General features: G+C 37.6%; 1 protein-coding gene across 2 annotated transcripts in view; it reads right to left on the bottom strand.

Moving 5' to 3' along the window:
• Positions 1-5,222: 5,222 nt before the first annotated feature.
• Positions 5,223-24,900, bottom strand: part of CDADC1 (cytidine and dCMP deaminase domain containing 1) — a 45,451-nt gene continuing 25,773 nt past the window's right edge. For both annotated transcript variants that reach the window (XM_079902888.1, XM_079902887.1), the window contains 4 exons: positions 23,640-23,809; positions 21,756-21,945; positions 17,518-17,578; positions 5,223-11,424 (listed from right to left, as the gene is read on the bottom strand). In XM_079902888.1, coding sequence (XP_079759014.1) covers positions 11,351-11,424; positions 17,518-17,578; positions 21,756-21,945; positions 23,640-23,809 — 495 coding nt within the window. In that variant the 3' untranslated portion in view covers positions 5,223-11,350. The remainder of the gene's footprint in view (positions 11,425-17,517; positions 17,579-21,755; positions 21,946-23,639; positions 23,810-24,900) is intronic.

The raw sequence follows: 24,900 nt of genomic DNA on the forward strand, positions 1-24,900 counted from the left end.
CCCCAGACCTCCGCCCGGCTTGCTTGGGCCCCGGGGTGGGGGCGGAAACCTGAGCGTCCTGAGGGGAATCAGGGAGGGGGAGGTGCAGAGCCCCTCCTCCTGACGGCGGGGAAGGGGCGGGGGCGTGTCTGTGCGGGGTCCTGGGGCGGGACCCGCTGCGGCGGGACTCCGCCTCCTAACCGCCCCTCCCGGCGCTTACAGTGGGTTCCAATAATGTTTAATTGCCTCTCGAGCTCTCGGGCGTAAAACTCATCCACGCGCTCGCAGGTTTCCTGATTTAGCCACGTGCCTCTGCACTCCTTCCGCTATTAGATAAAGTACCGGGGGGAGGGGACGGGGGATGGGTGCCTCAGCCGACTAAAGAGGTCGGACCCGTGCTGTCACAGACGCCCGGGGACCCTTAGGGTGGTCGAGGACAACAATTACTTGTAAATGGAATTATTTTATTTCTTTCAAATATTTTGTTACTGTTGCATATAATGCAACTGGCTTTTGTATGTTGGTTCTGTGTCCTGCAACTTTATTGAATTTATTTTCACCATATTGGGGGAGAGGAGAGGTCGTATATAAGATCATGCTTTCTGAAAACAGAGGAAGCTTTACTTTTCCCTATCCATTTTGAATGCCTTTTTATTTCTTATTTTTGTGTCATATTGCTCTGCTTAGGACTTCAGTACTGTCTTTAATAAGAGTAGTGAGGGTGGATACCCTTTATCTTGTTCCTGATTAAAAAGGAAAAGCTTTGAATTTTTCACCATTCAGGGTTACAAGGTACAGTACAAGGTTAGTTGTGGATGTGTATTATATGGTCTTATTTTGAGGCATGCTTCTTCTGTTCCCAATTTTTTGAGAGCTTTTGTCATAAAAATGTTTTGAATTTTGTCAATTGCTTTTTCTGCATCTATTGAAAGGATCATATATTCATTCTTTTAGCAATGTGTATCACCCTTATTGATTTATTTAGACTTTTGCTGAGAATTTTTGCATTTATGTTCATCAGGAATATCAGCCTATAGATTTATTTATTTATTTTGCGGTACGCGGGCCTCTCACTGTTGTGACCTCTCCCGTTGCGGAGCACAGGCTCCAGACGCGCAGGCTCAGCGGCCATAGCTCACGGGCCTAGGCGCTCCGCGGCATGTGGGATCTTCCCGGACCAGGGCACGAACCCGTGTCCCCTGCATCGGCAGGCGGACTCTCAACCACTGCGCCACCAGGGAAGCCCCTAGATTTATTTTCTTGTAGTGTTCCTTATCTGGCTTTGGTGTCAGAGTAATGCTGAACTCATAAAATGAGCTTGGGAGTCTTCCCTCAATTTTTTTGGAAGAGTTTGAGAATGATTGGTGAATTGAGAATGATTTTGAGAATGAAATTGAGAAATCATTGAGAATGATTTTGTTTATAAATTTAAATTTTTTATTTTATTTTTTTAAATTTATTTTTAGTTGCATTGGGTCTTCGTTGCTGCACGCAGGCTTTCTCCAGTTGCAGCGAACGGGGGCTACTCGTTGTTGTGGTGCGTGGGCTTCTCACTGCGGTGGCTTCTCTTGTTGTGGAGCACAGGCTCTAGGTGCGCGGGCTTCAGTAGTTGTGGCTCTCCGGCTCTAGAGTTCAGGCTCAGTAGTTGTGGTGCATGGGCTTAGTTGCTCCACGGCTTGTGGGATCTTCCTGGACCACGGCTTGAACCCGTGTCCCCTGCATTGGCAGGCGGACTCTTAACCACTACGCCACTGGAGAAGTCCAGTTTTTTAATGTTTGGTAGAATTCACCAGTGAAACCATCTGGTCTTGGGCTTTTCTTTGTCGGGAGGTTTATGTTTGTTGTTTCAATGTCCTCATTTATTATTGGTCTGTTCAGACTTTCTCTTCATGATTCAGTCTTGGTAGATTCATGCTTTGGGAATTTATTATAATTTATCTAATTTGTTGGTATGTAATTGTTAATAATATACTCTTATGGTCCTTTGTATTTCTTTGATGTCTCCTCTTCCATTTATCAGATTTTTTGACTTCTCTTTTTTCCTTGGTTAGTCTAGCTAAAAGTTTGTCAGTTTGCTTTATTTTTTAAAACCAACTCGTAGCTTGATTTTTTTTTCTAGTCTCTTTATCCATTGTTTATCCTCTAATCTTTGCTCTTTCCTTTCTTCTAATCTTGTGCTTAATTCTTTATTTTCCTACTTTCTTGATGTGCAAAGTTAGGTTGTTTTTGAAAACTTTCATTTTTTAAAATGTAGGCACATGAGAACTACTGTTGATGTATTCCCTAAATTGTGATATTTTGTATTTATATTTTTTCAAGATACTGTCTAATTTCTCTTTCGATTTCTACTTTGACCCACTGGTTATTCAGGAATGTGTTGTTTAATTTCCATGTATTTGTAAAATTTCCAGACTTTTCTCCTATTGATTTCTAGCTCCATATCATTGTGGTTGGAAAGCTTTGAGATAAGATTTTAGTCTTAAATGTGTTAAAGTTGGCTTTTTGGCCCAGGAATGACATATCCCTGGGAATGTTTTATGTGCCCTTGAAAAGACTGTGTTTTCTGGTGCCCTTGGATGGCATGTTCTGTATATTTCCGTTAGGTTTACTTTTCTAAAGTGTTGTGCAGGTCAATGTTTTCTCATGAATTTTCTGCCTGGATGATCTATCCACATTTACAAATGGGGTATTGAAGTACCCTGTTACTTTATTGCTTTTTCTGTATGTAGTTTTGTTAATATTTGCTTTAAATGTCTACATGTTCCAGTGTTGGGTGCATATTTATACTTGTAATATTCTCTTGATAATTTGACTCCTTTATCACTGTATAGTAACATTGTCTCGTGACTGATTTTGATTGAAAATATGTATTATCTAAGTATAGGTACTCCTGCTCTCTTTGGGGTTGCCATTTGCATGGAATATATTTTTACATCCTCTCACTTTAACCTATATACGTCCTTAAAGTTAAATTGAATCTCTTGTAGAGAGCATATTGTAGGTTCTTTTTAAAATTATTTTTTATTTTGGCCACGCCATGCTGCCTGCAGGATCCCTGTTCCCCGACCAGGGATTGAACCCAGGTCCCCGGCAGTGAAACCACTAGACCACCAGGGAATTCCCTGTAGGTTCTTTTTTTAAATTAATTCAACCACTTTGTGTCATTTAATTGGAGAATTTCATCTGTTAATGTTTGTTGATAAGGACTTTCATTATTTTCTGTTATTGTTGTTGTTGTAGTTTCTTTGTATTTTTTTTGATGTGATATGAATTAATTCTTTTTAAAGAAAAAGGATTAATCTTTTGTGTAACTACAATAGATTTTTTTCTCTGTAGTTTCCATGAAACATATATAAAGTATCTTGCATGTAAAATATATTTAAGTTAATAACTAATCTTTTATTTCATAAAATAACTCTATTTTATGTACATTTTATATTCTCATTTTATGTAAATAAATTATCTATCCCCAGAAAAACACTTGTGTGTGTGTGTATATATATGTATACACATACACATATACACACAAATATATACATACACATATGCATATTGGTATATTTTTCTCTATATATGATTTCTTATTATATTTAAGGAAATCGATTTTTCCTTTTCTTCGAATCTGTATTATCTATATAAGGAGTTCATGATAATTTTATTCATGTAGGCTTTTCACGTGTTCTTATTTTTATTTTATACTTTAAAAATTGCAGCCTCCCTTTTAACATACCTGGTAACTGCTTGCGATATGTCTATATGAACTGTGTACTACATGCTTATGTTATAGTTTTTAAAATATTTTATTGTCTTATTTTCTGTAACAAATTTCCAGTTGTTCTTTGGGCTTACTAGATATATATCCATATGCTCTGCAAATGGAGATAATTTTAATCCTTCTTTTCCAGTGGTGTTTTTTTTTTTTTTTACTAATACCTCAAAGTGTTAAGTAAGTTAGGTGTTCATGTCTCCTAGTGATCTCACAATTAGAGGAAATTAATCTATTATTTCTCTATAGGTGAACTAGTGTTGTGGGTATGTGACATTTCTTTGAGTACATATGCATTAATATCTTCTTTATTTCTATAATTTTTACCTGTAATATTCTACCATGCTACTTTATTTGCATCTGTCAAGTTGGTCACATGCCTTTCCTGAATTTGTAAGCTGATTAGTTATATTAATATACTTCCTAACAACCAAAACATTGGAGTCCTGGCATAGGATTCACTTAATCTTGCTATAAAGTTTTTTCCTAAGTTAGGTTTATTAATGTGTTATTCATTTATTTATTTAAGTTTTATTGAGATATAATCGACATACAGCACTGTACCCAAGTTTAAGGTATACAGCATAATGATTTGACATACAGACATCATGAAATGATCATCACAATCAGTTTAGTGAACATTCATCTCATATAGATACAAAATTAAAGAAATAGCAAAAAAGTTTGTGATAACTCTTAGGATGTACTCTCTTAACAACTTTCATATATAACATACAGCAGTGTTAATTAAATTTATCATGTTGTACATTACATCCCTAGTACTTATTTATCTTGTAACTGGAAGTTTGTAACTTTTGGCTGCCTTCGTCCAATTCCTTCTCCACGCGCACACTGCCTCTGGTAAGGACAAATCTCTTTTCCTGTGAGTTTGGTTTTGAACTATAATTGACCTACAACACTGGTAGTTCCAGTTGCCCAACATAGTGATTTGATATTTCTATACATTTCAAAATGATCAACACAGTAAGTCTGTTTATGATATGTCACCATACAAAGACATTACATAGTTACTGACTGTATTTCCCAAATCTCATACCCAAGACTGTTTCTTATTTGCATCTGGAAGTTTGTACCTCTTGATCTCCTTCCCCTATTTCTTTCCTCCTCCCACCCCCCCCTCTCCTCTGGCAACCACCTGTTTTTTCCTCTGTATTTACAAATCTGTTTCTGTTTTGTTATATGTTCATTTGCTTCGTTTTTTAGATTACACAAATAATTGAAATCATACAGTTATTGTGTGTGTGTGTGTGTAACTTCTTTATCCATTAATTGATGGGCAATTGGGTTGGCTATTATAAATAATGCTGCAGTGAATGTAGTGGTGCATATATATTTTCCAATTAGTGTTTTTGCTTAATACCCAGAATTGGAATTGCTGGAACATATGGTAGATCTATTTTTAATTTTTTTTGAGAAATAGCCATACTTTTTTTCCATAGTGGCTGCACCAATTTACTTCCCACCAACAGTGCACAATGGTTACCTTTTCTATACATCGTTGTCAACATTCGTTGCTGTCTTTGTGATAACAGAATATTCTGACAGGTGTGAGATGATATCTCATCGTGGTTCTCATTGGGGTTTCCCTGATGATTGGTGGTGCTGAGCATCTTTTCATGTACCTGTTGGTCATCTGTATGTTTTCTTTGGAAAATTGTCTATTCAGATGTCTGCCCATCTTTTTTAACTGGGTGCTTTGTTCTATTAATGTTGATTTTTATGAGTTCTTTGTATATTTTGGGTATTAACTCTTTATCAGATATATGGTTTGCAAATAAACTTGAGCCTAAAGCCACCTAGTGGACCAATTCCAGCAGAGATGAGAGTTAAACAAGAACCAAAATACATGGTTAGCCTGGTAAAGTGTTTCTATTTTCAAGCCTTTTAAAATATACAATCAGAAATAACAAATAGAAAGATACCCAAATGCTATGATGTTGAACAAGATTTAATTCTTTATCCCCAAAGGTTGTGTCTTAGAAAATCCGTAGTTTTCAGGTATTCCTCATCTGCATCAAGTCTTAAAAATAGCCCTAAGCAGAACACATACTCCTCTGACACAATATCTTTGGGGCTTATCCCCAAGGAAAAGATACATAATGATATTAGGGGGCGGCTATTTATACTAAATATATTAATAAAAATGTTTAAAATGACTGTGGGAAAGGAATTTCATGCTTAAAGCCAGAACATTACAGAAAATACAAAAATGGAAGTGAACAAACATTAATTTACCTCTTTTTTCTCCCCCAAAATCATAAAATGAAAGTAAAGGAGTTGTGTTTTAAACATAAACTTATAGGACAAAGAGAAAAGAGGACTCAATGGTGGCATTTTGGAAGCCGTGCCTGTGACTGTGAGGTCTCGGGAGGCTGCTGTGGTACATGAGGCTGTGCTGTGTTCTACATTGTTCTAAGCATCTGCTGCCAAGTAACCCTTGTGGATTCTTTGTTTATAAATTTATTTATTTTTATTTTTGGCTGCATTGGGTCTTTGTTGCTGCACGCAGGGTTTTCTCTAGTTGCAGCGAGCGGGGGCTACTCTCTGTTGCGGTGCGCAGGCTTCTCATTGCGGTGGCTTCTCTTATTGTGGAGCACGGGCTCTAGGCGCACGGGCTTCCGTAGTTGTGGCTCGCGGGCTCTAGAGCGCAGGCTCAGTAGTTGTGGCGTGGGCTTAGTTGCTCCGCAGAATGTGGGATCTTCCCGGACCAGGGCTCGAACTGTCCCCTGCATTGGCAGGCAGATTCTTAACCACTGCGCCACGAGGGAAGTCCCCCTTCATTGATTCCTGTGAGTCTGATTGACAACCCAAACCTTGAAACTTATTCTAGTAGTGTAACTAGGATCATGAAACAATGCCTTCAAAATTCTGAGGGGAAGTTATTCCCAATCTAGAATTCTACACCCAACAAACTATCAATTAAATTGAGGGTAGAATAAAGACATCTGCAGATACTCATGGCATCGAAAATGTTCCCCAACAGTAGTCTTGTCTGACAGTCATCCCACCACCATGCACCCTTTTCTCAGAGCCCTTCTGAAAGATATGCCCACCAAACTGAGAAAAAGACTGGATCCCAGGAAACAGGTGTTCCAATTCAAGGAGAGGGTGAAGAATGCCCCCCAACTCCCTCCAGCAGACCTGTGGAGGAAGACCCCGGGAAGCCAGCAGTGCAGAAGGTCTAGTGACCAATTAGCCCAGGCTAGAGGTGGTCAGAGGCTCTAGGAGGGATTTCTTCAATAAGAAGAGCTTTTTAGGACACTCAATGTGCTTCAACATACTGAGAGAAGGTCACACAACTGGGAGAAGAGTTGGTCACACCACTGGGAGAAGAGTTTGGCTACAGGTTAGCAATAAAATACAGAAAACCAAGCTCCCCCCCTTCAAAAAAAGTCAAATTTTAAATTCAGAAAAATAAATTTTATAAGGAAAGGGAAAGTAATCACAGTACACAACATGACAAACCTGTGAGTAGCATTTACATAGTCATAATACCAGACAATGAATATTGATGCCACCAAAATAAAAGAATGTGGGGAGGATGGAAAGATGGAAGTGGGTGGAGAGAGTGAGGTGAAAGAAAGCTCTTTCATAATGGTAATTCAAAAGAAAATACCTAAAACTGAAACACTAGTAAGGAACATGTGATTTGGAGATTTGGAAATAAATACAAAATAATTCAGCTAAAATAATTGAGCCTGGTGGCCTCTGGGGTGGGGTGATACAGAGGACAGCGTGAGACTTACTGTTTCAAAATAAGGTTTATAGGACTATTTGCTCATTTAAAATGTGTAGGTGTAATTTTACTAAAAAATAATTTATAGTAATGGAATTCTTTTATTACTGTCATATACATGTTAAAATCAGCCAACATGTCAACATGTACAGGACAAATGTGCACTTACATTAAAAGCAAAACTGAAAATGGACAAAAAAACCCCCTGATACTGATTTAGGCCCTTGTGACATTCTGAACTAGACTTGAAGAAATCATTCACCTTCTGGATGCTTCTGTTTCCAGAACTATAAAGGAGTATTCTAAACAGATGAGATCTGAGTTCCTTTGAAATCTGACTCTATTTGAATGCAATTCATTGAATAAATACATTTTTATGGACAAGGTTCTAAAGGGTATTCCATTTTAAATGGGTCTCATTTTCAACTGATACTGATTAATGGGGCTCTTAACTTTTCTTGTATATCAGAAATGTTATAATTTTAAATGATAGCAAAAAAAAAAACCCTGAAGAATATTACACATGAAATGAAGGTTCTAAACTGTTGCTTAATCCTAAAAAGCAACAGTAATAGCCTCAGCTAAATGCCAAGTGGCCACTATTGGCAATACCAGAACTTCAAAAAACTGCTCTAAAGTGGGTCAAAAGCAGATTGTTGTGGCAGATCTTAAAGCTGAACTGTTCACGCATAAAACGAGGAAGATTTATGAGAGAAGGTATATTCTCAAACTCAATAAGTAACTGAGGAAGAGAAACCCATAGAAAAGCTGAATAAAAGAAAAAGCTTTGGCAGTGATGCAATGAAACAGTACATGTAAACCTGCATGCACTCTACCTGACAGCTGGGTGGCGAGCCAGGCCCACACTCACCCCGCCTCCAGGTGGCAATATTATATTGTCACTTGGCAGTAAACAAATGCAGAGCTCTTTTTTTCAAATTATGAATTCACTATTATCCTCCCCATCTTTGAAATTAAGGATGATGTATTTTTAAGTGTAAATTTTGATTTCTCACACTAAGGGATGAACCCTCTTGACTGTGAATTCCTAGATTTTAGGCAGGGGGCTACCCCAGGGCGCTCTTGGTACAGCTCAGCAATCTTTGTGCGAGTCCCTGACACTTCCCTTTCCTGCTTCCCAGTGTGACCATCTGTCTCCATTACTTTCTCCCAGAAGTTCATCTCACCCCCACTGTTTGCCTGGCAACACCCTGTAGCCCCTTCAGGACCTCCACTTCTACAAGACCCTTTCTCCATGACTCACCAGAGTGTATGCTTGTCCTCTTTTGTGCCACCACTGTTCCTACAGTTACATCCACAGGGCGGTTCTCAACCTTGAGGGTCATCAGAATCACCTGGAGGGAATGCTGGGCCCCGCCCCCAGAGTTTCTGACTCAGTAGATTTGGGTGGGCCTGAGAACTTGCACTTCTAACGAGTCCCCAGGCGAGGCTAATGCTGCTGGTCCAGGGACCCCCTTCTGAGAATCACTCTATTGCTTGATTTCATGCCTGCAACTTCCGCTAGACTGTGAGCTTCCTGAGGTCAGGACGCATTTCTTACACATCTCATCTACAGGGTCCAGCCAGAGTCTAGCAGTCATTCAGTCAATCAACAAATATTTATTGAATGCCTGTTATGTGCCAGACACTGTTGTAGGTACTGGATTCAGCAGTTTAAATACACACGTGCGTGCACGCGCGCGCGCACACACACACACACACACACACACATACATACACACATCCCTACACTCAAAGAGCTTTCCTTCTGGTACTACATGGTAAACTCTCAATAAATGTTGAAATCCGGCCAGTTGTACAGAAGAAGATATGGCATTATCATGACCATTTTAATAGTGCTACAGAAATAACCAGTTTTCCATTTCCTAATCATAGCTCTTCCCATTTGTATGTTTCTCCCTTCTGATATTCCCCACTATGTCCAACACATAAATCCACAAAACTGGCAAAACATTTGCTCATTGATTTACAAAATAGTTGATGTAGCTGACATCAGTTGAAAACAACACATCATATAAGATGAACTTAAGCATAATGTAAGCAAATCTCAATATTTAATATCGATAAATGTTAAAGAATAGCTTAACCACTGGTTTTCAAATTAGCCTTAATTACCTCTAAAGGCATCTTTCCTCCCATCCCTCTCTATTCCATGTCCTACATCTGTGGTGAAATGTTTACAGCAGTTCTCAACTGCCAGGTATGATGACTAAACCCCCGGAGGACCTAAGCACGCTGCTGTCCAAGCAGGGACATCGGTCAACATGTGGACTGTCCTGTGTAAAATTCTGAGAAACTGATAGGAGGCCTTGTGATGATATGTGATGCCCTGGAAAGGGGGCAACAGCAGAGGCGAACCTGATTCCCCACATATAACCAGGGCAGTCATTCCTCAGCATGTCACACCCCAGGCCTGCAGGCCACAGGCCATGCAAATCCCTCTCTGACTCGGGCTAATTTTCTGAAAGTTTCTCAGCAAATAAAAATGAGAGGACTCACGAAGAGCAATTTGGAAAATAACTGAACTGACCATAACGTTTACTTTCAAGACTTTCAGTATTCTTAAGGTTTGCAAGTGTTTTTATAAGGCTTTCCATTCAAAGCCATGAGACATTCTGTGCTAATTATATGGAGGGAATAATGGGCAGCATTTATGAATGGAACTTGAAAAAGGCTAGTTTCAGTATTCCAGACTAAAATATTTCTTCTCTGTTAACATCATAACCAAATTTGAAGTTTGTTGTTAGTGGTTTAAAGAGTCAGTGATATCAAATAGTAATACTGTCTCAGAATTATATTCTCTTCCTTTTGCTACCCAAAATCAGTGATATAAAAACACCCTAGTCCAACAAATGATCGTGATTTCTACATATCGAAAGACTGAAGAAAAATTAATAACCTTGTTAGGAATGTACTTTTATAATGGAGACCAGGTCCACCAACTTCATTTTTATGACTCAATCCTAATTAAGTAAATTCTGATTATTAGAAAGCTTTGAGTATAAATGGGAACTTTTTGTGAGCCACACACTGACTTAAAAATGGCCAGGTTGCCGTTTATTTTCCTGGAGTAGTTTACTAATTATCACCTTCATAATCCAAAAGAATTAATATTTCTGGGCTTCCCTAGTAGCGCAGTGGTTAAGAATCCGCCTGCCAATGCAGGGGACATGGGTTCAAGCCCTGGTTGGGGAAGATCCCACATGCCGCAGAGCAACTAAGCCCGTGTGCCACAACTACTGAGCCTTCGCTCTAGAGCCTGCGAGCCACAAGTACCGAAGCCCGCGTGCCTAGAGCCCCTGCTCCACAACAAGAGAAGCCACCGCAATGAGAAGCCCGCGCACCGCAACGAAAAGTAGCCCCCGCTCGCCACAACTAGAGAGATCCCGTGTGCAGCAACGAAGACCGAATGCAGCCAAAAATAATAAATAAATAAATTTATTTTTAAAAATTAATATTTCTGAAAAGGTATGTAATTCTTTGCTGAGATGTGTGATCCAATAAACCAGCCCCTTTCAAACTGGTTAATGTAAAGCTAAGACAAGGAGAAATCAATCTGTATGGCCGATTGAACTGGGTCTCATTAAATTATTGATACCTCATTCAGTGTAATAAAAAAACACACCACTATACTCTGGAAAACACACAAATCTAAAATAAAAATATTCTCATTAATATCATTCATATGCTAGTAATAAATTAGCTTTCTTTAAAACTTTTTTTCAATTATATCCAAAATCCATTCTTATTTTCTGAGTTAAGAAGGCTGGATTTTAAAAGTGCAATAAAAATTCTTGAGGCCTTCACCCTAGTTTACACAAGACTTCTTAGTGGTTTGCAAGACGCAGCTTCTTGTTTTGGTGCTGTTCTTCATCCCGGGGTATGGGTCCCAACACACCATCTAGCGTTCAAGAATAATGTAACGTCAGAAAAATGTCACTTCAAATAAATGACTATTTGTTAAAGTCACAGAGGTTGTAAGATCAAAATAATGCTTAAGTTAAAAAGGAATACTGATCTTATCTTAAATAATTCTCAACTGTTGAAGAACAGATTCTAGATAACTCACTCAGGTAACACAATATCTGACCTTTTAAAAACTGGATTCATTCAACAGTGTATAGCCAACAATTCATAAAACTGTTCTGGGGGGACAGTTATTCTTATTAGGCTGGAGGAAACAAAATGCACCTGCTTGTTTCTCTCTTTCTGACATACTTCACTCTGGATGACAGTCTCTAGATGCATCCACGTCTCTACAAATGACCCAATTTCGTTCCTTTTTATGGCTGAGTAATATTCCATTTGTACATATGTACCACATCTTCTTTATCCATTCATCTGTCAATGGGCATTTAGTTGCTTCTATGACCTGGCTATTGTAAACAGTGCTGCAATGAACATTGGGGTGCATGTGTCTTTTTGAATTATGGTTTTCTCTGGGTATATGCCCAGTAGTGGGATTGCTGGGTCATATGGTAATTCTATTTTTAGTTTTTTAAGGAACCTCCATACTGTTCTCCATAGTGGCTGTATCAGTTTACATTCCCACCAACAGTGCAAGAGGGTTCCCTTTTCTCCACACCCTCCACAGCATTTCTTGGTTTGTAGGTTTTCTGATGATGCCCATTCTAACCAGTGTGAGGTGATACCTCATTGTAGTTTTGATTTGCATTTCTCTAATAATTAGTGATGTTGAGCATCTTTTCATGTGCTTCTTGGCCATCTGTATGCCTTCTTTGGAGAGATGTCCATTTAGGTCTTCTGCCCGTATTAGGATTGGGTTGTTTGTTTTTTTAATATTGAGCTGCATGAGCTGTTTATATATTTTGGAGATTAATCCTTGGTTCTAAGATTCGTTTGCAAACATTTTCTCCCATTCTGAGGGTTGTCTTTTCGTCTTGTTTATGGTTTCCTTTGCTGTGCAAAAGCTTTGAAATTTCATTAGGTCCCATTTGTTTATTTTTGTTTTTATTTCCATTACCCTAGGAGGTGTATCAAAAAATATCTTGCTATGATTTATGTCAAAGATTGTTCTTCCTGTTTTCCTCTAAGGGTTTTAGAGTGTCCATTCTTACATTTAGGTCTCAAATCCATTTTGAGTTTATTTTTGTGTATGGTGTTAGGGAGTGTTCTAATTTCATTCTTTTACAGGTAGCTGTCCAGTTTTCCCAGCACCACTTATTGAAGAGACTGTCTTTTCTCCATTGTATCTCCTTGCCTCCTTAGTCATAGATTAGTTGACCATAGGTGTGTGGGTTTATCTCTGGGCTTTCTATCCTGTCCCATTGATCTATATTTCTGTTTTTGTGCCAGTACCAATATTGTCTTGATTATTGTAGCTTTGTAGTATAGTCTGAAGTCAGGGAGTCTGATTCCTCCAGCTCCATTTTTTTCCCTCAAGACTGCTTTGGCGATTCGGGGTCTTTTGTGTCTCCATACAAATTTTAAGATTTTTTTTTTCTAGTTCTGTACAAAGTGACATTGGTAATTTGATAGGGATTGCAATGAATCTGTAGATTGCTTTGGGCAGTATAGTCATTTTCACAATATTGATTCTTCCAATCCAAGAACATGGTATATCTCTCTATCTGTTGGTATCATCTTTAATTTCTTTCAACAGTGTCTTATAGTTTTCTGCATACAGGTCTTTTGCCTCCCTAGGTAGGTTTATTCCTAGGTATTTTATTCTTTTTGTTGCAGTGGTAAATGGGAGTGTTTCCTTAATTTCTCTTTCAGATTTTTCATCATTAGTGTATAGGAATGCAAGAGATTTCTGTGCATTAATTTTGTATCCTGCAACTTTACCAAATTCATTGATTAGCTCTAGTAGTTTTCTGGTGGCATCTTTAGGATTCTCTATGTATAGTATCATGTCATCTGCAAACAGTGACAGTTTTACTTCTTCTTTTCCAATTTGTATTCCTTTTCTTTTTCTTCTCTGATTGCCGCGGCTAGGACTTCCAAAACTATGTTGAATAACAGTGGTGAGAGTGGACATCCTGTCTCGTTCCTGATCTTAGAGGAAATGCTTTCAGTTTTTCATCATTGAGAATAATGTTTGCTGTGGGTTTGTAGTATATGGCCTTTATTATGTTGAGGTAGGTTCCCTCTATGCCCACTTTCTGGAGAGTTTTTATCATAAACAGCTGTTGAATTCTGTCAAAAGCTTTTTCTGCATCTATTGAGATGATTATATAGTTTTTATTCTACAATTTATTAATATGGTGTAGCACACTGATTGATTTGCGTATATTGAAGAATCCTTGCACCCCTGGGATAAATCCCACTTGATCATGGTGTATGATCCTTTTTTTTTTTTTTTTTTTTGGCGGTACGCGGGCCTCTCACTGTTGTGGCTTCACCCATTGCGGAGCACAGGCTCCGGACGCACAGGCTCAGCAGCCATGGCTCACGGGCCCAGCCACTCCGCAGCATGTGGGATCTTCCCGGACCGGGGCACAAACCCGTGTCCCCTGTATCGGCAGGTGGACTCTCAACCACTGCGCCACCAGGGAAGCCCGGTGTATGATCCTTTTAATGTGTTGTTGGATTCTGTTTGCTAGTAGTTTTTTGAGGATTTTTGCATCTATATTCATCAGTGATACTGGTCTGTAATTTTCTTTTTTTGTAGTATCTTTGGCTGGTTTTGGTATCAGGGTGATGGTGGCCTCATAGAATGAGTTTGGGAGTGTTCCATCCTCTGCAATTTTTTTGGAAGAGTTTGAGAAGGATGGGTGTTAGCTCTTCTCTAAATGTTTGATAGAATTCACTTGTGAAGCCATCTGGTCCTGAACTTTTGTTTGTTGGAAGATTTTTAATCACAGTTTCAATTTCATTACTTGTGATTGGTCTGTTCATATTTTCTACTTCTTCCTGGTTCAGTCTTGGAAGGTTATACTTTTCTAAGAATTTGTCCATTTCTTTCAGGTTGTCCATTTTATTGGCATAGAGTTGCTTCTAGTAGTCTCTTAGGATGCTTTGTATTTCTGCAGTGTCTGTTGTAACTTCTTTTTCATTTCTAATTTTATTGATTTGAGTCCTCTCCCTCTTTTTCTTGATGAGTCTGGCTAATGGTTTATCAATTTTGTTTATCTTCTCAAAGAACCAGCTTTTAGTTTTATTGATCTTCGTTATTGCTTTCTTTGTTTCTATTTCATTTATTTCTGCTCTGATTTTTATGATTTCTTTCCTTTTGCTAACTTTGGTTTTGTTTGTTCTTCTTTCTCTAGTTCCCTTAGGTGTAAGGTTAGGTTGTTTCTTTGAGATTTTTCTTGTTTCTTGAGGTAGGCTTGTATAGCTATAAACTTCCCTCTTAGAACGGCTTTTGCTGCATCCCATAGGTTTTGAATCGTCGTGTTTTCATTATCATTTTTCTCTAGGTATTTTTTGATTTCCTCTTTGATTTTGTCAGTGATCTCTTGGTTATTTAGTAATGTACTGTTTAGCCTCCATGTGTTTGTTTTTTACATTTTTTTCCCTGTAATTGATTTCTAATCTCATAGCCTTGTGGTCAGAAAAGATGCTTGATATGATTTCAATTTTCTTAAATTTACTGAGGCTTAATTTGTGACCCAAGGTGTGATCTATCCTGGAGAATGTTCTGTGCGCACTTGAGAAGAAAGTGTAATCTGCTGTTTTTGGATGGAATGTCCTATAAATATCAATTAAATCTATCTGGTCTATTGTGTCATTTACAGCTTGTGTTTCCTTATTAATTTTCTGTTTGGATGATCTGTTGATTGGTGTTAAGTGAGGTGTTAAAAGTCCCCCACTATTGTTGTGTTACTGTTGATTTCCTCTTTCATAGCTGTTAGCAGTTGCCTTATGTATTGAGGTGCTCCTATGTTGGGTGCATATATATTTTTAATTGTTATATCTTCTTCTTGGATTGATCCCTTGATTATTATGTAGTGTCCTTCCTTGTCTCTTGTAACATTCTTTATTTTAAAGTCTATTTTATCTGATATGAGTATTGCTACTCCAGCTTTCGTTTGATTTCCATTTGCATGGAATATCTTTTTCCATCCCCTCACTTTCAGTCAGTATGTGTCCCTAGGTCTGAAGTGGGTCTCTTGTAGACAACATATATATGGGTCTTGTTTTTGTATCCATTCAGCAAGCCTGTGTCTTTTAGTTAGAGCATTTAATCCATTCACATTTAAGGTAATTATCGATATGTATGTTCCTATTACCATTTTCTTAATTGTTTTGGGTTTGTTTTTGTAGGTCCTTTTCTTCTCTTGTTTTTCCCACTTAGAGAAGTTCCTTTAGCATTTGCTGTAGAGTTGGTTTGGTGGTGCTGAATTCTCTTAGCTTTTGCTTGTCTGTAAAGCTTTTGATTTCTCCATCAAATCTGAATGAGATCCTTGCCGGGTAGAGTAATCTTGGTTGTAGGTTCTTCCCTTTCATCACTTTAAGTATATCATGCCACTCCCTTCTGGCTTGTAGAGTTTCTGCTGAGAAATCAGCTGTTGACCTTATGGGAGTTCCCTTGTATGTTATTTGTCATTTTTCCCTTGCTGCTTTCAGTAATTTTTCTTTGTGTTTAATTTTTGCCAGTTTGATTACTATGTGTCTCGGCGTGTTTCTCCTTGGGTTTATCCTGTATGGGACTCTCTGTGCTTCCTGGACTTGGGTGGCTATTTCCTTTCCCATGTTAGAGAAGTTTTCGACTATGATCTCTTCAAATATTTTCTCGGGTCCTTTCTCTCTCTCTTCTCCTTCTGGGACCCCTATAATGTGAATGTTGCTGCATTTAATGTTGTCCCAGAGGTCTCTTCGGCTGTCTTCATTTCTTTTCATTCTTTTTTCTTTGTTCTGTTCCGCGGCAGTGAATTCCAGCACTCTGTCTTCCAGGTCACTTATCTGTTCTTCTGCCTCAGTTATTCTGCTATTGATTCCTTCCAGTGTATTTTTCATTTTAGTTATTATATTGTTCATCTCTGTTTTTTGTTCTTTAATTCTTCTAGATCTTTGTTAAACATTTCTTGCATCTTCTCGATCTTTGCCTCCATTCTTTTTCCCAGGTCCTGGATCATTTTCACTGTCATTATTCTGAATTCTTTTTCTGGGAGATTGCCTATCTCCACTTCATTTAGTTGTTTTTCTCAGGTTGTATCTTGTTCCTTCATCTGGTACATAGCCCTCTGCCTTTTCATCTTGTCTGTCTTTCTGTGAATGTGGTTTTTGTTCCACAGGATTGTTCTTCTTGCTTCTGCCCATAAAGGCTTATATTTCCTGATTTTTCAGAGTAGTCAAATCATTGTTATTATCAAGAAAATTTTACTTATTATACTAAACTTCTACTTACCTTGAATTGAATTCAAACAGAAAGATAACATGGCTCATATTTTAACATAATATTGTACAGTTAATAATAATTAATGTTCCAAATTATGTGCCTGAGGAATTGCAAGATATCCCAAAGATTATATTACATTAAAAATATCTGGTTAATATGCAAATAATAAAGCTCTGAGGATTACTAATTCATTTATGGTACCTGTGATGACTCTTAATTAGGTTATTCAAATAACCAGAATATTTCCACTCTCTGACCAATCTGAGCTAATGTGGCTTTACTCTAATAAGAATGTACATATCCTCATAATTTGGCCCTAGATCCATCTGTATTAATTATATGTATTTTTCCTTTCTAACTGCCCAAGAGGCTTTTGTTTTGGTATAGAAGAGCACTGTCATCTACTTTCTCATGTAAATTTAATTTATAAATTCAATTTGTTCATGATTATTTGTATTAAACTGCAGAGCCCATAGGACTAGTCATTAATCAGCAGTTTCCATGACACCTAGCAAATAGTAGATACACAAACGTCTGTGAACAAATTGAATGGCAAAAATGTAACCTGCAAAAAGAATATACTCCATCTCCAACCACATCAATTTCCAACACCTGATCATTATAATTCACTATGTTTCTTTTCTTCTTAGCAGCAAAGTTAACCTCAGTAAAGGACTTGTAAATACTTACTTTCTCTGCTTTCAGGCTCATTTTGCTCAAGAACACAAGTTCTCGATGGATTCATTTGCCACTGTAAAAGGACACAATCATTTTATTTATATGTTTAATAAATAGCATTTCAGGGCTTCCCTGGTGGTGCAGTGGTTGAAAGTCTGCCTGCCGATGCAGGGGACACAGGTTCGTGCCCCGGTCTGGGAAGATCCCACATGCCGCAGAGCGGCTGGGCCCGTGAGCCATGGCCGCTGAGCCTGCGCGTCCGAAGCCTGTGCTCTGCAACGGGAGAGGCCACAACAGTGAGAGGCCCAAGTACCGCAAAAAAAAAAAAAAAAAAAAAAGTAGCATTTCAGCACTGTGCTTTCAAATATCAAAACAGCTTAAAACAATGTAAGAAAAAAGAGTTAGTGTGCCGTACCAACCAAGCCCTAATAATGACTCTGAATGACCCTGAATGATATGACTTCTGGAATGAGAATCAATATTCTTAGAGAAGGAAGTATAAAAATCCTCCTTTACCTTCGTTTTACAGGTAAGGAAGTGGAAGACCAGAGAAGCATAGTGACTTGCCCAAGGTTACATACTGACTAAAGACAGCAGTAGCACCAGAACCTGGGTCTGCCCATGCCCAATACTATAGAATTTCTACCACTTCATATTCTAGCTCCAGGTCCTACAGAATCTTATAATAGCTAGAGAAGGCCTACATAGAAAGAATGAAAATAAGACAAAGACTATCTTGCCTTTTAATATAGTAATATAATATATACTATTATTTTTATCATAGCATATCATTTATTGTATCATATCATATCATATCACATCTCCTCTGATTATAGTTTTCCATCTCAATCATTCAGAAAGAAATACAGAAGCATGAAGATTCTCAGATATTACAGGGAAGACTGGAGCAGCAGATAAGAAAAACTGAGTGTAATCAATATCTCAAAGCACACCCTTCCTTTCCTATTTGCCTAGAAATCCCCATCATCAGAAACACTAATGACTTAACCAAAAAGGCCCCACTAGGGCACTCTCTCCAGAAAGACACAATTAAGTGGATAGTTCCTGTGGGCCTCTTCCAGAAGCATCAGTTAGTTCATCAGATGAAGTCATTAATATCATGGGCCTTGAGGGAGAATGAGATATAAGACAGACATTTTACCATGTATAAAAAAGTCCTTGGAAGGGGAAGACATCTAGAACTGGTTGGTCACCTATAGAAATGGGATGGTTAGGATTAGCACCAGGAAAAAGGAGGATTTCCAAGCAATGGGAAGATATATGTGAAATTAAAAAAAAAAAAGTCATGTTCAAAACATGTCAAACCATTAAAATCTATTATTTTGGGCAAAGTAAAAACTAATAACCTTGAATTTACATTTAAGGATCATCATAAAAAGACTATGTCTAACTGTGAAAACTTAGAAGCAATCTAGGTGTCCAACAAAAAGGGAATGGTTAAATAAGTTATGTCCATAGGTTGCAATACTGTGTAATCATTAAAAATTATTTCTGAAGAATTTTCAATGACACAGAAAATACAGCAACATGTTAACAGTGGTATCTATGAACTGTGGGATAATATCTGTTCTTTTTTTATTTTCATCTATATATCTGTTCTTTTTTCTATTTCCTCTATAATGAGCATACATTACTTTCACAATTAAAAAAAAAGTAATATAACCTAAAAAAGAAAAATTTACATGTATTAAACAGAAAAAAAAATAGTTTCTCAGTAAATGGACTTGGGTTTACACAGGTAAAATATATTCTTGGAAATACTGTTGCCCAGCCCTAGCCTAGTCTGCAACAACCCCACAGAACAGAACCTTTTATCTCAAGGCATATGGTAACACCTCAAAGAGAAAAGAAAAAAATTTTCAAACAAAATTAATTTTAATTGGTTTAATGTTTAAAAAAATGAAATTTACTGGTACTCATGCTACTTTTGACAGTCTAAAAGCAATATAATCATTATAAAAATTCCAATGTCGAACAAATACTAGTTCGTGTTAGTTACTGGTATTTACAAAACTAGGCATTTAGCTATAACCAAGTAGTTTAAATCATTGACATAATATTGCAAGCCAGCCCAGATGAGAGAAAGGATGAGAGGGTGGAGAGCTAATCTTCACTGGAAGGAGTACAGAGAGACCAGGTGTACCTGAATGAGGGCACTCCTGGGTGGGTCTTGGCCCAACAGGTATTTCTGAATCCCATCTCTGCCCAAGGGGCCTTCACTCCCTTTGTCTTCCTGTCTCTTCCTGCTTCTCTTGCCCTGTCTTACATTCTTCTGATCTCTTCATTCTCTTTACGGTGGAAAAGCTACTAAAATCCACCAGTAAGCAAGATATTTCAGAATTCGCTTAACCCAGCACTCACAGTCCTGAAGAGCTAGGTCACTTACACTTTATAAAGAGAATTATTTCCTCCCAATCTTCAGGAGGAATGAAGGAACAGAAAACAAAAATACAGAACTGGTGATTTCCCTTTTGATTAGATGGATACAAACTTGTTTAGTTTTACAAAAGAGGCATCTGTCCCATCTCTCCCTTCTTTCAGTGCCTCCCTTTTCTTTTTAAAATCATGTCTTTTAAATAAGACAACTGGAAATAAAAAACAAAAATATATGACAAAAATAAAAAGGATAAAAATATATGATTCTTCACACACAAACTAGAAAACTAAATAATGTGTTGCTATATTAATTTTTAAATAAATTTTTAAATATATATATGGTTTAGTAAGTAATTTTTAGGTGCCTTGTATGTTCCAGGCACCCTGGATTCAAACAGAAAAGTAAAGTTGAAATTTATAAACAGTTCTATCATATGCCTTTTGTACCCACTGCAAACTACAGTATATAAATGTTATATTAAATGCCAGAATTATGGGACTTCCCTGGTGGCGCAGTGGATAAGACTCCGTGCTCCTAATGCCGGGGGCCCAGGTTCGATCCCTGGTCAGGGAACTAGATTCCGCATGCATGCCACAACTGAGTTCACATGCCACAACTAAGGAGCTGGCAAGCCGCAACTAAGGAGCCCACCTGCCGTAACTAAGGAGCCCATGTGCTGCAACTAAGGAGCCAGCAAGCTGCAACTAAGACCCGGTGCAACCAAATAAATAAATATTAAAAAAAAAAAGCCAGAATTATCAAAGCAACATATGATTCTGGACAGGATCCTTTTGCTGTATAGAACTTTATTGGGACAACTGGTAAACCCTGACTGGACTCTGGATTAAATGGTAGCAACATATCAATGATAATTTCCTGAGTTTTGTGGTGGTTATGTAGGATAATATACTGTTTGAGGAAATATACAAGAAAGTATCTGAGAGTGATCTGGCATCATAGCAACAACTTAACTCTCAAATGTTCTGGAAAAAAAAATTATTTGTAGTATTTTTGTAACTTCTGTATGCTTGAGATTATTTCTAAAAAGAAAAAGGTTTTTTTGTGTTTTTTTCCGGTACGCGGGCCTCTCACTGTTGTGGCCTCTCCCGTTGCGGAGCGCAGGCTCAGCAGCCATGGCTCACGGGCCCAGCTGCTCCGCGGCATGTGGGATCTTCCCAGACCGGGGCAGCAATCGATGTCCCTTGCATCAGCAGGTGGACTCCCAACCACTGCGCCACCAGGGAAGCCCAAGAAAAAGTTTTTTATAAACCATTCTTTGTAACTTTTCTATATGCTTGAGATTATTTCTAAAAACAAAAAGGTTTTTAGAAACCAAAGTAGTAAAAAAGCATAAAGAATTAAAGTTCTGAGTTTTCCACAAACCACCCCAGCACTTTTTTGGAAATGTCAAATATTAAATTCTTCTTATTTTTTCCTGGTTTTTCTCATGAGAAATGCACACGTGTGTGTGTGTGTGTGTGTGTGTGTGTGTGTGTGTGTGTGTCCCCTTCTTTTGGGTAATCTTAAACTACTTTCACCTCTGTCTACCACTTCAATCCAGAAAGAAGGGTGAGGGAAGAGGTGGGTCAAGGATTTTCTTTTGTTAGCCACCAGATGGCACCAAAGGACTAACTAATTCAAGATCTGTAAGGTCAATGCACAACTCTTGATAGAGATCTATATTCATAAGGCAGATCCTAAGCTGAACATTTGTAGTTAAGCAAGTGCTTGCACATAAACATAAACTCAATGATAACTCTTTAAAAGGGTAAGAATCACTAATTTAAAATATGCAGCAGAGTACCTAACAATATAATAAAAAGTATATTTGAAAAAATGTGTATCTACTTACTGTAAATTTGCTAACACCTTCAAGTTCCCCAAATCTCATGTAAGAGATGTCTGCCTTCTTTTTTCCAACATCTGCATCCCCTGAATAGATTTGTTTTATGCCCGCACCTTTAATTAAAGGTACACATTCATCACATGGGCACTTTGTCACAAAAATCATACTTCTTTCTTCTGGTTTTATCTCTTGACACCTACAAAAAATATACATAAAATATCAGGAAGATAGTTTCTAAAAGGGTAAGTTATGTTTTAGAAAAATCTTTAAACATTAAAATTGAGCTGCTTTAGGAACAGATTTACAACATTATACACAATAATGATCAAGCCTTATTCTTGCTGAATTAGTCAATGGCAAGATTTTCAGTATTACATTACAAAGGAAATGAAACTAGAAAGAGAGAGAGAGAAAACAATGCTTTCTAAGTAAGTAACTCTTTATAATGCCAGAATTAGGGGCTAGAACTAACACCCTCCCTAAGAATGTACCATGTGTGATTAGACATTAAGTCATCATGGTAGCCAAAAGGTCTACCTCTTATCTGGTAACTAACAGATATTTAATAATGCTTACTAAATTGATAAATTAATATTAGAGTTCTGTTTTGAGTTACAGTTCCCTTACTCCCTTCCCTAACACAGGATAATTTTATTTAACAAGCATTTGGATTTGACAAAACGAAGCAAGTAATCTGTAATGAAGAGCACAAGGAAAAAAAACAGAGGAGTTTGGTGAAATTTTACATGCCGGGGGTAGTTTAGGACTAAGGAATGCTTCATCTGAGGATACAGGAGTTGTACTTCTAGGTTCTATGGTTTACACTGCTCTCAGTCTTACATTCCCCACCACCAGCCTTCTGCACCCATGTCCTTAGTTCAGATTCTCATTCTGTTCCCCTGTACTAGGGCAGCAGAATTGTATGCATCTAGTCTGTTCAAACAATATGCCTGCAACCTAAGTAATCATTAGTGTGGCTCTGTCAATGTCATTCAATTTCTCCACTACCTACCAAATGAAGTCTAAACTCAAAGTCCTCTCTTGTCAGTCCCAACCGATCCCATGTGCTCCATGGTGCAGCCTAAGTGGAACATCTGTGTTCCTAAACACACAAGCATTTTCCTACTTCTAGCCCACTGCTATGCCTGAAGCAAGAATGGTTTCCCTTCAAGTAAGTATCTCCAATGGCATAATCCTACCAAACCTTTAAAGCACAGCTCAAATGCCAGTTTCTCCATAAAGCTTTTCCCTCTCACTCCCCCTCCATCCGTAGCAGCCCCTGAATTTCCACCCACTTTGTGTTGGCCTTTCCCACACAACTGACCATGTTAGGTTGAATACAGTCTTATATCCCATACTGTGTTATAAGCTCCTCAAGGACAGAAACCATGACTTATGCAGATTTAAATCCCCTAAGATCACCCACTTAATGGTAAATGCTGAGAAATGTTTGTGGAAATGATCTAAATTAACATTAGAAGGAGGTAATGCCAGTTATAATCTCTAACAAAAACTATGTTAAAGCAATTTGATTCATAATAAAATCTATATATTCATAAATATAAATATATGGGCTCTACATTTAGAAAACAAAACTGATTATATAATGCAGAAATATGCAAGACCCTAAGGACAAACTTCAAGCAGTTTTATACTGGACAGAGAAGGAAGAAAGGAAAAAAGACTTGCTCAATAAATTTGAAAGCCTGCAGGATCCCTGACAATGGCTTCAGGTCAGGTAGCAAAGACCAAGTAGGACCAAAGTTATACTTCTGAAAAGAATATTTCTTGGAATTTTTTAAAAAGGCAATAAATTACAGCTAAAAGAAAACTAATTTTAACTAATCCTTGCTACATTTTATAGAAAATACATGCGAACAAATTTCATACCTAAATGTCAAGGCATTCTGTTCTGCGTGTACAATGTATCTGAATTTCCTTATTTCTCTGTCTTTCTGTTTGTCGTCCATGTGCGGGAAGTCAGCATACTCAGATCCAACAGGAAAAGCATTATAACCACATCCTATGAAGTACATTGCTCCTGTTCCATCACAATTTCTCTATGAAAAGTAAGCAAACCAACAAAGCTGTTTTCAACATTCTGAAAAGGCATCTTACATTGTATCTTTAAAGCCTAGTATCATACTTATAATGAATTCACTTTTCCATGATTAACTGAGCCATCAGAAAAATACAATATTAGATTTTCCTGCCACAGTGTGGTCTTGTCAAAGTTAAATTTCAGGCAGCCTGATCATCTCTAGTATATAATCTCAAGGCAGTCCTTTGTTTTAGCAGTTAATTAAATAGTAGCTTAATTCACAAACTGTTTCACTTGATTCAGACACCTCTCCCTGAATAGGTTATAAGATCCTAGAGAACAGAAACCATGTTTTATACCTCCTTTCTGCCACTTAAAGTAGACCTATTACAGTGTTCCATACACAGCAGGTACACAATAAATTATTGTTAATTCCTTATATGCTCTGTGTTGTGCTACTGGTTAGCAAGTCAGAAATCCTAAAAATATTTTGAACAGACAATTTCTGTTTTGGGCTAAAAATGTGCTAGTGTATATAGTTGGAAAATAAATAATGCACTTTCCTTTAATTTTCATGTTTACTGAGCCTCTACTGTGTTTTTGTGTGTGTGTGTGTGTGTGTGTGTGTGTGTGTGTGTCATAGAACTTCCTACTTAAGTGGTTTTTTTTTAAGTGGTTTTTTTATTTCTCCTGGTCAGTGGCATATTAGGTGTCAATATGAATGTTTTATCAACTATAAAAGTAAAATATTTTATAAATCAGAACTGTTTATAATAGTTTGGAATATGCCATAAACCTCACTAAATTTCAATATATTATACATAGTTACTCATGTGATAGTTTCAACAGACTCAGTACTATAGCAGCTTGGTAAAAATCATTGTTATGATGAGCCGACAGAAGCTTACAAATAATATGTTATCTCATTGATAATAAATTATCCTTGAGCATTCACTAAAGGTTAAACATCATGCTCACTTTTATATGCGTTACTTCATTTAATTAATCCTCACAACATCCTAGACAGTAGTACTATTACTATTCCTATTGTATAGATAAGGAAACTGAGGCCAAAAGAGATTAAATAACTTGTCCAAAGTCACAAAGCTG

This window comes from Stenella coeruleoalba (genome assembly GCF_951394435.1).
Source record: "Stenella coeruleoalba genome assembly, chromosome: 18".
Classification (NCBI taxonomy): Eukaryota; Metazoa; Chordata; class Mammalia; order Artiodactyla; family Delphinidae; genus Stenella; species Stenella coeruleoalba.